Consider the following 14,113-nt stretch of genomic DNA (forward strand, 5'->3'; position numbering starts at 1 on the left):
TTATTCTCCCTGATCTAAAACCTACATGAGGGCAAGGAAAAACTCAAAAACCCCAACATGAGGAAAATGAAGAAACCTCGAGAAGGGACCAAACATGAGGTAATCCCCCTTCGAGGGTGACCATGCTGCAATGGATGTTGCAATAACAAATAATACACAGATATTGTTAACATGAAATATGGGTCATTCGCAAACTCCAGAATATAAGTGTGTTTTAACCCTAGATTTAAACAGTTCCACTGAGGTTGCAGGTCGAATCTCAGGGGGCGGAGCGTTCCACAGCACTGGGGCCTGAATGGAGAACGCTCTCGAACCTGCGGATTTCTTCTTGGCTCTTGGCTCTGAGCAGGAACATAGGGGGAAATAAAAACAGGAAGATTTGCGGGGGCAAGTCCATGCATCATTTTGTAGAATACCAACACAACCTGCTGATCTTTTTTTATTTCATATAATTTTCTTTCCTCAAATAGCCGACTTTTTTTTAAATACGTTATGATTTATTATATTTCTTGAAAGAAAAAACTGAATTAATTTCATAATTATAATGACGCCCTCCCCTCAAATTAGTATGACTCTTACAACACAATATAAAACTCAAATTTTTTTCAAGATACTAAAGGCAGATATACTAACCACTAGTCCACCGTGATGCAGATAAAGCTAAAGACGTAACACGATTCAGCCCTCACCAAGAACAAACTCCCATCATGCATTGCCCACTGAAACGTGACACTGGGCCGGCCGGACCACTCAAGGAAAAAGTGCATCGATAGTATTCCCGCGTGTCCATTAGGCTCACCGAAACGGACAGGAAGCACAAAAAAAAAGCTTGAAAAAAAATAAGTGAGAAAATGCATTTAAATGAAAGGGGCAATTTGGAAGAGGAAAAATGTGTTGATGGTTGCCATGAAAACAAAGAAAGGTGCTCTATAATCAACTTGTTATTCCTTTACCCAAATCGTCGGGAGGCCGAAAACCGACGGAAGCGCTAACAAACGATGACTCATCTTTGCTTTCAATAATTTACTCGGGCGTCACTCGACTTGGCATCATGGCGGGCGGTGGGTGGGGGCCGTGGGGGCCCCTGGCGGCCCGTGGGGGAGGTTTAGCCGCTATCCCCTTCCTGGGCTTCTCTTCTGAAAGGTCAGCTGACTGCAGCCGCACTTCCACTTAACGCAGCCTGTAAACTATTCGTCTAATTCAAGACAGAGATTGAAAACCCGATCTTTAATGGAATTCAAAACTGTTTGGAACCATTCTTAGAATTTGACACCCTAATTATAAAATAGCCATTTTGCAAAACACCGTATTGAAACCATTTCCACTTCGAAAGTCAACCTTCAGTTTAAATTCTTAATCGAAGATTGAAATCTTAAACAAAATTTACACTCCTGTGTGGAAACCTTTACTTCAGTTTGGAACCCTATTTCTAACTTGATTGTTTTCTGTTTTTAGTGTCAATAAATTTGTTCAAACCACTTGACATTGTTTTGCGAGTGTATCAATAGTGCATGAGAAACTGAAAAATGTTACAACCTTAACCCAAGAATAAAACCCGAATTTGAAACCATAAGCACTGAGAAACTCAACCATCAAAACTTCGAAAAACGTAATTAAAGTTCATCATGTTTGTTTAAAACCCTACTATCAAACTTAAAGCCTTAACGTGGAAACCCTAACCAGAGTTAAAACCCAAATTTTAAAACCCAAACAAAACTTACAACCATATGTGAAAACTTTAACTTGAGTTTGAAACCCCACTTCTATCCTGACGCCCTAATAAAAATCTTGACCCTAGTAAAAAAAATACGTAATTTTAAACAATAAACACTTGGAAACTCAACCCTCAGTTTAAAAGTCAATATGAAACTCTAATCAAAGTTTGACACTCTAATTTAAACCCTACTTTGAAACTTGCTCCGATTCAAAGCCTTAATGTTGAAACCCTAGTCAGAGTTTAAACTCTAATTTGAAATCCTAAAGTCAATATACAATCCTAATTGAAAAGTTTGACTTCAGTTTGGAACCCTACCTATATATACTCACCCTAACAAAAGCCTTAACCCTAGTATGAAACCCTGATTTGAAACCATAACCACTTGGAAACTCAACCCACAGTTTAAAACTACAATGTGAAAACCTAATCAAAGTTTGAAACCATAATATAAAATCCTTCTTTGAAACTTCAAACCAAATATAATCTAACCAGAGTTGAAACCCTAATTAGAAATTTACAATTCTAATTGGAATCTTCTAACTCACTTCAAAATCTTAATGTGAATAACAGTAAACAGTTTTTAAATCACTAATATAACATTCTGGATTAAAAACTCGATTTTGAAATTTTTAATCTCAGTTCAAAGACAACCCTGTCACAGATTTGGAACCCTAATTTAAAACCACAAATCCAGTTCAAACCCCTACTTTGAAAATATAACCCATTTATAACTTTAATATGAAACCCCAACCAACGTTTGAAACCCTAACTTGAAACCTTAAACTAAATTCAAAACCCTAGTTGGAAACTTTGGACTTCAAAACCCTATTTTCAAAACCTTACATGCGTTTAAACCCTGTAAACAAAATGTACATTTAAACTGTAGCCACTCTAAAACCTTGATGTAAAAACCCTAACCAGAATTTGAAACCCTTATTCAAGCCCTTAAAGCCAGTTCAAAACTATAGATTGTAGCTTTAACCTTAAATTGAAACCACATCAAATCAAAATTTACAACCCAAAACACAGTTTAATTTAGAAATTGGAAACTGGAACCGGAGCTAAAAACCTTAAAACGAAAAGTCTAAACAAACTTTGAAACCCACATTTAAAATCCTAACCAGTTAAAACCTTTAACCAAAAACTTGAATCTCAATTTGAATCTATGAAAACAGTATGAAAACAGTACCCCGAGTTTGAAACCCTTGATATGTCTCCTAACCCAAGTTTAAACCCCTACTTTGAAACTTTACCAAGTCCAAAACCCTGATTCAAAAACCTTGACCAGAGTTTGAAACCTTATTTATTCCCCTGACCTCATAACCGTCCTAAAAACTTCCTGTAAAAATCCTAACCAGTTTCAAACCCTAATTTAAGCTCTCAGCCTCAGTTCAAAACCCTACTTTGAAAATTTAACCCCATTCTAAAATTGCAATTTGAAAGTCCTAATGAGAGTTTCAAATCCCAATTCACGACCTTAAACCCAAATCAAAAACTTAGTAATCCGTGTAAAACCCTTACGTTATAGTTCAAAACCCAACTTTAAAACCTTTACCTTTGTTTAAAACCCTAACATGAGTTCAAACGCCCAATTTGAAACGAAACAAACTGAAAAAAGTTAAATACTTCTTTACTATTACCACAAAGCGCTTTGACAAAGAATATCAAGCATTTTTTCTCAAATGGGAGTATATGCAAACAATTTTGTAACAGGAATAAATAAAAACGAGAAAAACAAAGAAAAATTCTGTATAGTCTGAAACTGGGATGTCACTCGGAGTTCTTGTAGTTGGTAAACAGGTTGTAGAGGACTCGTAGGGTCGACTTGAGGTTCAGGTTCACCACGTCTGGAAAAGGAAATGTAAAGAAAAAAATGGATAAAATTGAAAATATATATAAATTCCCAGCTTCTGAATTAACTCTTCGGCGTCTATTCTCGTTAATGGCAAGCAACCAGATTGTCATGATTACTGCTCTTTTGGCGCCAACTGCCTTGGACGCTGATTGGCTCCCTGACCCTATTTAAACCCACTCCTTTCTGTCAGCTTTTGTCAGTCCGTCTGTGAACCTCAGTTAACACTAGGCAAGCCTTTTTCCGACCCTGAATCCCACCTGTTTTTTTGCCCCTGTATGTCCCCTGGCTTCGACCTGTTTTTGATACTGACCACATCTACTCTCCCGTCCCGGCTTTCGACCTCTTTTGTCCCCGACCACGTCTACTCTCCTTTCCTGGCTTCCGACTGGCTTCCGACCCCGACCACGTTTTTGCCCTCCTGCCCCGGCTACTGACCTGTTTTTCCGTTCCCGACACCCCCATCGCTTGCCACGGAAGTTCCACTTCCGCATTCAGAGCGACCTGCTTCCTGCACCCAGCGATCACCGTCATGATCATCGTGGGCGCAACCCTTTCCCTTTCTTCCAATAAAACTTGAGAGAAACGCAACGCAAGTGGGTCCTGTCCCCGTTCTGGTCTTGACAGAGATAAACTTAAAACTAGGGCGAAAAAAAGGTAATTAGCATGAGATGCATAGCGATAGCATCCGCCGAGTTCATTTGCATATTATAATTCCCCCCAGAGCTTCTCGGATAAATTGTTTTGTTGCGAAAAAGGCTGCAATTAGCATTCAAAGTTATACTTGACTTATCCACAAAAATATTACCTCTTATGTTCTGTAAATCCCCTAAAAAGAGAAGAAGAAAAGAAACAGATTGTTTCCGATTGTTTTGTTTATTTTTAGCCTTGCTTTCCCACCCGCGGACAATAACCACATTCCACTAATATGCCACTTTATCTTTCTGCGACCTTAATGGAAAAAAAAACCTTGATGACGATTTAAGTAGGTTGTCTGTCAGAAAAAATACATTATCTTTCAAGCTAATAACATTTTCGGAAATAATATAATCCATTTTTTTTGTTATCTTGATTCAATTCCTCGGCGAGTCTGTTAAAATGGCTAGCCACTTCACACGTATTGCAAGGTCTCTCTCTAGCGGTAACATGCTGTGTTGCGTTCACTTGGCTAGGAACTTTTTATACATTAATATCTACTGTATATTTCTAAATACTGGATTTATATAGTAACTTTATTGAAACTACACATATTAAATATCTAATAAAGGAAAAACCTGAGTAGTCTAAGTTATAGTAATTAAAATCTATAATATAAATACTTAATAAACGGAATATTGGAGAAATGCTGATAAAATTGAAAGCAGTGCGAACGACATTAATATGAGTACAATTGTTTTTATAGTAACAAATCATAAAGTTTGAATTAAGAAACAAAATAAAGAGCAACAACAAAAAATGCGTGACGGGACGTCGCCCTCAAGTGGCAAGTAACTCAAAGCGCATTGCATCTTTTAATATTCTAAAAACTACTTTTTTTGTATAATATACACAACAAAAACCTTGGAAAAATTCTAACCTAATATATAATCCACATTTGAAAATAAAACCTTCATGAGAAAAAAATGTTATGCACATAAAATAATAAATGCTGGTTTTGTCATGATTGCTGATGTGAAGCACGTATGCCCGCTCCTTTGGCGCCAGCTGCCTCAGACTCTGATTGGCTCCCTGTCCCTATTCAAACCCACTCCTTTCTGTCTCCTGTTGTCAGTCCGTCTACGAACCTCAGTTTACTTTAGGCAAGCTTTTCGACCCTTACTAACTCCTGTTTTTGCTCCCGTGTTTCCCGGCTTCGACCCGTTTTTTGATCTTGACCACGTCTACTCTCCTCTCCTGCCTTTCGACTCGTTGCTGATCCCAATCACGTTTTTTGCTCTCCTGTCCCGGCTACTGACCACTTCCGTGTTCAGAGCGACCTGCTACCCGCGACCAGCGATCACCGGACCCTTTCCTTTCTTCCCAATAAAACTGAGAGAAATGTAACGCATGTGGGTCCTGTCTCCGTTCTGGTCCTGACAGGTTTAATTACAGTAGAAACAAACAAGAAGGAAAGCAACAAATAATAAAATTTGAATTATGAATAAAGAGTAGTCAAGTTAAAGTTAAAAAAAAAATGAAATTACTTCAATAACCTTAAAAGGAAACTAAATTGCAATATGAAATGTATATGGGGTTTCAAATTGTAAGAAGAAAATCAGTTTTGATATTTAAAGAAAAGTTGTTTATATTAATATATATTTATTATATTTGTTAAGCTATGTAAATAGAAACTATATATCATTTAAAAATAGCATTGAATATTTTTAAATAATTAAACAATTTATGTTTATAAAAAGGGCAGCACGGTGGGGCAGTGGTTAGCAGGTGTGCGGCACAGTTCTGAGGTCATGAAATCGAACCTCCTGTGTGGAGTTTGCATGTTCTCCCCGTGCTTGTGTGGGTTTCCTCCGGGCACTCCGGTTTCCTCCCACATTCCAAAAACTTGCATATCTGGTTAATTGGCCGGTCCAAATTGTCCCTAGGTGGGACTGAGCGAGTGAGTTGTCTGTCTCTGAGTGCCCTGCGATTGGCTGGCAACCAGTTCAGGGTGTCCCCTGCCCACTGCCCGATGATAGCTGGGATGGGCTCCGGCACCCCCGCGACCCTACTGAGGATAAGCGGTACAGATAATGGATGGATGGATGGATGGATGTTTATGAAAGAAGGGGAATACTGCATTATGGGAACATTTTAATGTGAATAAAAATGAATAAATTATTATTATTATTAATATTTTTTTGAATTGTATTTTGTATTTTTAAATGTCTCTAATTGAGTCCTTCCTTGGACGAGCTACGTGTTGCTAGGCAGAAATCATTTGGAACTGTGATTAAAATACAAATAATACGGATTGGGGAAAGAAGTCCACTGTATTAATTAGACCAGCGGCGTCAAACAGGCCCGCTAAGGGATTGAATCCGGCCCACAAGACAACGATCGGAGAAGCGAAACAGAAAAACGAGCTGCAGGTTGAAATATGTCCACTTGATGGAGCCAAAGCCAGGTGCCTCTTCCCAATTCCGCTGGACTTGTATTTTTTTCTTTCACTCTCTCTTTCTCTTTCACTCTCTGTGTCTTGCTTTTTTTTTTTTCTTTCTTTGTTCCTCTTTAGCTCTTTCTCTCTGTGTCTTTTTACCTTCTTTTGCTATCGTTTCCCTTTTCCTTTTCTCTTTTTCTCTTTCTCTTGCTCTCTTGCTTTCCCATTTTCTCTGTCTCCCTTTTTCTCATTCTCTCCTTTTTTATCTCCTTCTCTCTTAGGATTTCTTTCTTTCCCTCTCTTTCTTCACCCCTCTCTCACTAATTCTATTTGTATCTCTTATGTTTCTCACTCTCTCTCTCCCCCTTTCTCTCTTTCTCCCTTTCTCTCTTTCTTTGTTTCATCATTTCTACTTTTATCTTCCTCTCTTTCTCTTTTTTGTTTTTCTTGTTTTTTTCTTTCTCTCTAATCTACTAGTCCGGCCCCCGAGAGAATGTTTGTTCGATCGTGTGGCCCCTGAGTTAAAATGAGTTTGACATCCCTGAATTTAATTATGAAACAAAATTGGGGCAATAGCATTATCTGCTGGAGAAAAGAGATATTACCTTCTGGTCTGGCTTTGGGTTTTTTCAGGCCGCCGTCTTGCATGAGTTCAAAGGCGAAAGCCACATTATGGACCTTATGAAAAAACAGATGAACAAACATTAAAAAAAAAAACATTTGCTTTTTAGACAATTCATAATGACCTCAGCTAGCAAAACCCACCTTCTGCTCAAAGTTCTCAGGGGTGAGGAAAAAGTTGTAGAGGGGCACGAAGTAGTCCTCCAGAAGACCCATCAGGAGGATCAGGTAAACGCCATCAGAAAACTGAACATAGCCATCATAAAATTATGCATCTTAATGATTTCCCTATCAAATACTAATATTATTAGTTATTAAATAACGTAAAAAAAGCAAAAATATTGGTCATTCAAGCAGAGGATAAAGAATACACTATTTTGTATACTGCTATAAAAGTTTATAACTGGCATCTTGTACTGTGGGTTAGCACTAAAACTTTAACCTCAATTTTAAATAGTTTTAAAAATTCTGAGATCGGTTTGAAGCCTGGATTTCAGACCCAGAATCCAGTTCAAACCCCTACTTTGAAATGTTTTCCTCAGTTTTAAAGCTTATTTAGAAAACCTGGCATTAATTTAAAACCTTAAATTAAGAACCAAAATCCAGTTCAAAACCAAACTTTGAACATTAATGTGATAATGTGAAAATCCTAACCCTCATTTGAAACCATAACCATTTTATTGCTAACCCCTCTGATTTAAATATTGGTCATTCTATGCATAGGATAAAGAATACACTCCTTTGTTTACCCCTATGAAATTTAATTACTGGCATTTTTACTGTGAATTAGCGCTAAAGCTTTAACCTCACTTAATTCGAGTTGTGAAAATTGTGAGATCAGTTTGAAGCCTGGATTGAAGACCCAAAATCCAGTTTAAAGAACTACTTTGAAATGATTCTCTCGGTTTAAAACCTTATTGAGAAAAAAATTTACACAAGTTTGAAACCTTAAACTAAGGATCAAAATCCAGTTCAAAACCATGATGTGAAAACCTTAAACTACCATAAAACCCTCACTTAAAACCATAACCATTTTATTGCTAACCCCTCGGTTTAAAATATTGGTCATCCTATGTAGAGGATAAAGAATACACTCCTTTGTTTACCTCTATAAAGGTTCATAACTGGCATTTTTTACTGCGAGTTAGCGCTAAAACTTTCACCTCAGTTTAAAATGCTGCTGTGAAAACCGTATCAAAAGTTTGAATCCTGAATTGAAGACCCAGAATCAAATTCAAAACCCTACTTTAAAAAATTAACCTCAGTTTAAAACCATAATGTAAAAACCCTAACCTCAATATAAAACCCTAATTGGAAACCGGAACTATTTTATTGTCTATCCTTTAGTTTAAAACCTTAATGTGCAAACCCTAACATGAGATTGAAACCTTAATTAAAAAATTCTTAAACGTTGTTCATAATGGTACTTTACTTCATTTTGAAACCCTACTTGAAAACCCTAATATAAGAAAAGACTCTAGTTAAAGAACCTTAACCTCGCTGAACACTGAACACTAGAATTTGAAACCCCAATTTAGACACCCAAATCCAGTTCAAAACCCTGATTTGAAACCTTATTCAGTTTACAAAATGATTATCAAAACCCTAATAAACGTTTTAAACCCTATATTACGCTTCTAGACTCATTTGAAAAACCTACTTTGGAAATGTAACCACAATTCCAAACCTCAATATGAAAGTCCTAAAATGAGTTTCAAATGCCATTTAAAACCTTATACCCAATTCAAAAACCTTCTTTGAATCAATTATCAATATAAAACCCTACCTTCTTACGTTATAGTTCAAAACCCAATTTTAACACCTTTATCTTAGTTAAAACCGCAACCCAAAATAAAACGCCCAATTTAAAACAAAACAAAGGTGAATTACTTTTCTCATACTAGCAACATGCTAACAGACATGCTAACGGATAAATGTTCCAATACCTGAGATTCCAGCTCAGTGACTTCCAAGTTCAACTTGTTTAAGTGTTTGTTGACAAAAGTGATAAGCGACTAAAGGGGCAGAATAAGAGAATATCACCAAAACATATGAGAAATAAATCAAAATTGTAAATAAAGAACTTAGAAGAGAAAAGACAAGATTTGTCACCGTTTTGACCACGTTGAGTTTATCCGGCGCGTGATCCAAAAGCGTGTCGAAAGCGTCTCTTTCTGTGGAAAAGATAGACAATTATTCAAATGTTTTCCTCTATTTATTCAGAACGGAATTGCTAGCTAGCTGGCTAGCTAAGGAAAGTATTATTTAAACTACCTAATGTTTTGCTGCAAAATTCGAGTAGAAAATAATGTAAAGTATAGCCATTTCTGATAATAATAATAATAATAATAATTTCCTTTGTATTGTCATTCTTTGTAACAATGTACACAGAACGAAATGTCGATACACCTGACCCGTTGTAGCGAGTCGATGCAGCCGCAGCCAGAGGATGCACTTTCTTTTCAATTTATGTTGCTTGTCCACCTTACTAGCTAGCATTAAAAGTAGTTTTTAATGCTAATATCCAAAAACATTCATAATAGCTAACATTAGCCGGTTTGGTATTATGCAGGTTACTGCGTGCTTTAAGCATCTATGCTATATGCTAATTCATATTAACCCTCTAAGTCAATGCTATCTGATGTTTCTCAAGATTCATGATATTTGTCATAGGCGAAAATAATACTACGATATAAAAATAACAAATGACACATCGATAAAATAAAAAACGATAAATCACTCACCGAATCGCCCCATCATCATTCTGAAAAGGAAGCAGACAAGAACAAAGGAGAATGTATTACAATGTATGCTAACTTAATGCTAACACATATCATAACACGATTGGCAGAACATTTAGGTTTATTTTGTGTTTTATATTTTTATTTTAATACATTTTTTAAAGAACATTTTAAAGAGTTTTTTCTTTACTGATTTTGACATATTTTTAGAAAGTAAATTCAAATAAGACATTTTTAATCAGATGATTCTGATTAAGGGCTATACAAATAAACATGACTTGACTTGACTTGACCTAAATAAGGAATACTGTCATGAATACCAATGTGAATCACCTATGCCCTTTCGCGCCAACTGCCTCGGACTCTGATTGGCTCCCTGTCACTATTTGAAGTCAGTCCTGTCAATGCCCTTTTGTCAGTCCGTCTGCAAACCTCAGTGAATAATAGGCAAGCCTTTTTTCGACCCTTACTCCCACCTGTCCCGTTTTTGCTCCCGTCTGTTCCCGGTTACAACCCGTTTTTTCCTGACCACGTCTGCTCTCCTGTCCCGACTTACAACCCGTTTTTTATCCCGACCATGTCTGGTCTCTCGTCCCGACTTACGACCCGTTTCTTATCCCGACCACGTTTTTGCTCTCCTGTCCTGTCAATAGACCTGTTTTTCCTTCCTTGACACTGCCATCTCTCGCTACGGAAGATCCACTTCTGTGATCGGATCACAATCCGAGTAGGAGAACGACTTGCCTCCCGTGCCTAGCAAACTCCGGATCGTGGGCGCAGCCCATCCTCTTTCCTTTAATAAAACTTTTAAGAAACGTAACGCAATTCAATTGGGTCTGGTTTCTATTCTGGTCCCGACAGAATATATACTTTATACATTAAAAATACCAAAAAGTTAAAAATAAAAGAAAAAAACTTATCATAAATTATAGCATGTATATATATATTTCATTATATATACATACATACATATATATATATATATATATATATATATATATATATATATATATATATATATATATATATATATATATATATATATATATCTCATCTCATCAGCCGTACCGCTTATCCTCATTAGGGTCGCGGGGGGGCTGGAGCCCATCCCAGCCATCTCCGGGCAGTGGGCAGGGGACACCCTGAACTGGTTGCCAGCCAATCGCAGGGCACACGGGGACAGACAACTCACTTGCTCATTCACACCTAGGGACAATTTGGACCGGCCAATTCACCTGAAATGCATGTTTTTGGAACGTGGGAGGAAACCGGAGTGCCCGGAGGAAACCCACGCAAGCACGGGGAGAACATACAAACTCCGCACAGGAAGTCTGGAGCTGGATATATATATATATATATATATATATATATATATATATATATATATACATATATATATATATATATATACAGTATATATATATCCTCCGGGCACTCCGGTTTCCTCCCACGTTCCAAAAACATGCATTTCAGGTGAATTGGCCGGTCCAAATTGTCCCTAGGTGTGAATGAGAAAATGAGTTGTCTGTCCCCGTGTGCCCTGCGATTGGCTGGCAACCAGTTCAGGGTGTACCTTGCCCACTGCCCGGAGATGGCTGGGATGGGCTCCAGCCCCCCCGCGACCCTAATGAGGATAAGCGGTACGGCTGATGAGATGAGATATATATATATATATACAGGGAGTGCAGAATTATTAGGCAAATGAGTATTTTGACCACATCATCCTCTTTATGCATGTTGTCTTACTCCAAGCTGTATAGGCTCGAAAGCCTACTACCAATTAAGCATATCAGGTGATGTGCATCTCTGTAATGAGAAGGGGTGTGGTCTAATGACATCAACACCCTATATCAGGTGTGCATAATTATTAGGCAACTTCCTTTCCTTTGGCAAAATGGGTCAGAAGAGGGACTTGACAGGCTCTGAAAAGTCAAAAATAGTGAGATATCTTGCAGAGGGATGCAGCACTCTTAAAATTGCCAAGCTTCTGAAGCGTGATCATCGAACAATCAAGCGTTACATTCAAAATAGTCAACAGGGTCGCAAGAAGCGTGTAGAAAAACCAAGGCGCAAAATAACTGCCCGTGAACTGAGAAAAGTCAAGCGTACAGCTGCCAAGATGCCACTTGCCACCAGTTTTGCCATATTTCAGAGCTGCAACATCACTGGAGTGCCCAAAAGCACAAGGTGTGCAATACTCAGAGACATGGCCAAGGTAAGAAAGGCTGAAAAACGACCACCACTGAACAAGACACACAAGCTGAAACATCAAGACTGGGCCAAGAAAAATCTCAAGACGGATTTTTCTAAGGTTTTATGGACTGATGAAATGAGAGTGAGTCTTGATGGGCCAGATGGATGGGCCCGTGGCTGGATCGGTAAAGGGCAGAGAGCTCCAGTCCGCCTCAGACGCCAGCAAGGTGGAGGTGGGGTACTGGTATGGGCTGGTATCATCAAAGATGAGCTTGTGGGGCCTTTTCGGGTTGAGGATGGACTCAAGCTCAACTCCCAGTCCCACTGCCAGTTTCTGGAAGACACCTTCTTCAAGCAGTGGTACAGGAAGAAGTCCGTATCCTTCAAGAAAAACATGATTTTCATGCAGGACAACGCTCCATCACACGCATCCAAGTACTCCACAGCGTGGCTGGCAAGAAAGGGTCTAAAAGAAGAAAAACTAATGACATGGCCTCCTTGTTCACCTGATCTGAACCCCATAGAGAACCTGTGGTCCCTCATCAAATGTGAGATTTACAAGGAGGGAAAACAGTACACCTCTCTGAACAGTGTCTGGGAGGCTGTGGTTGCTGCTGCACGCAATGTTGATCGTGAACAGATCAAAGCACTGACAGAATCCATGGATGGCAGGCTTTTGAGTGTCCTTGCAAATAAAGGTGGCTATATTGGTCACTGATTTGTTTTTGTTTTGTTTTTGAATGTCAGAAATGTATATTTGTAAATGTTGAGCTGTTATATTGGTTTCCCTGATGAAACTAAATAATTGAAATGGGTATACATTTGTTTTTTGTTAAGTTGCCTAATAATTATGCACAGTAATAGTCACCTGCACACACAGATATCCTCCTAAAATAGCTAAAACTAAAAAAGCCCCACTCCAACTTCCAAAATATTCAGCTTTGATATTAATGAGACTTTTGGGTTCATTAAGAACATGCTTGTTGTTCAATAATAAAATTCATCCTCAAAAATACAACTTGCCTAATAATTCTGCACTCCCTGTATATATATATATATATATATATATATATATATATATATATATATATATATATATATATATGTATATGTAATTTTCAGAATTTTTTTCAGAATCAAAATAATATTTAAAAAAAATGTTAAATTACAAAAAATATTAGAAATTTAAACACAGACCATTTTGCTCATTTTACGATTTAAAAAAATCTAAATTTTAAAAATAGTATAACAAAATATGAGAAATTCAAAAATATATCCCAAATAAATAAACAAATTTTCAAATGAATCCATGACGATTTAAGTAGACGCATGAATAAATATTTAAATAGTAAAATTTATAGATACAAAAATAAGTACTATAAATGCATCCATACAACTTATTAATTAAGAAGATAAATTAAAAAAAAAAACTATACCAAGAAAATGAATATGAAACCTTATAAATAAATATTGAGTTGGTTTAACAAATTATCCATCCATTGATCCATTATCTGCACCACTTATCCTCAGTAGGGTCACGGGGGTACTGGAGCCTGTCTCAACTGTCCTTGGGCAGTGGGCAGGGGACACCCTCAACTGGTTGCCAGCCAATCCCAGGGCACACAGGGACTGACAACTCACTAGCTCATCCACACCTAGGGACAATTTGGACCAGACATGAGGTCATCCCCCTTCCAGGATGACCAGGCTGCAACGAAAATCTTAAGCTAGCAGGGAGCCAATGCAGTTAGCTAAAACCGGGGTCATGTGATCAAACTTTCTTGTCTTAGTTAAAAGCCTCGCCGCAACATTTTATACCTGCTTGAAGGCTCTTGATTTTGGACTTCGGGTGACCAGAGAGTGGTGCATTGCGGTAATCGAGACGGAGGGTAACAAACACGTGAAATATAATC

At 37.7% G+C, this 14,113-nt stretch overlaps 1 protein-coding gene across 3 annotated transcripts in view; it reads right to left on the reverse strand.

Annotated features, from left to right (window-relative positions):
- Window positions 1-3,330: 3,330 nt before the first annotated feature.
- parvb (parvin, beta) overlaps window positions 3,331-14,113 on the reverse strand; it is a 41,637-nt gene continuing 30,854 nt past the window's right edge. For all 3 annotated transcript variants that reach the window (XM_088340584.1, XM_088340586.1, XM_088340585.1), the window contains exons 8-13: window positions 10,011-10,030; window positions 9,379-9,440; window positions 9,213-9,281; window positions 7,411-7,512; window positions 7,251-7,323; window positions 3,331-3,564 (exon numbers count right to left, since the gene is read on the reverse strand). In XM_088340584.1, coding sequence (XP_088196710.1) covers window positions 3,488-3,564; window positions 7,251-7,323; window positions 7,411-7,512; window positions 9,213-9,281; window positions 9,379-9,440; window positions 10,011-10,030 — 403 coding nt within the window. In that variant the 3' untranslated portion in view covers window positions 3,331-3,487. The remainder of the gene's footprint in view (window positions 3,565-7,250; window positions 7,324-7,410; window positions 7,513-9,212; window positions 9,282-9,378; window positions 9,441-10,010; window positions 10,031-14,113) is intronic.

This window comes from Urocampus carinirostris, chromosome 7 (assembly GCF_059441175.1).
Source record: "Urocampus carinirostris isolate Australia breed hairy pipefish chromosome 7, RoL_Ucar_1.0, whole genome shotgun sequence".
Lineage (NCBI taxonomy): Eukaryota > Metazoa > Chordata > Actinopteri > Syngnathiformes > Syngnathidae > Urocampus > Urocampus carinirostris.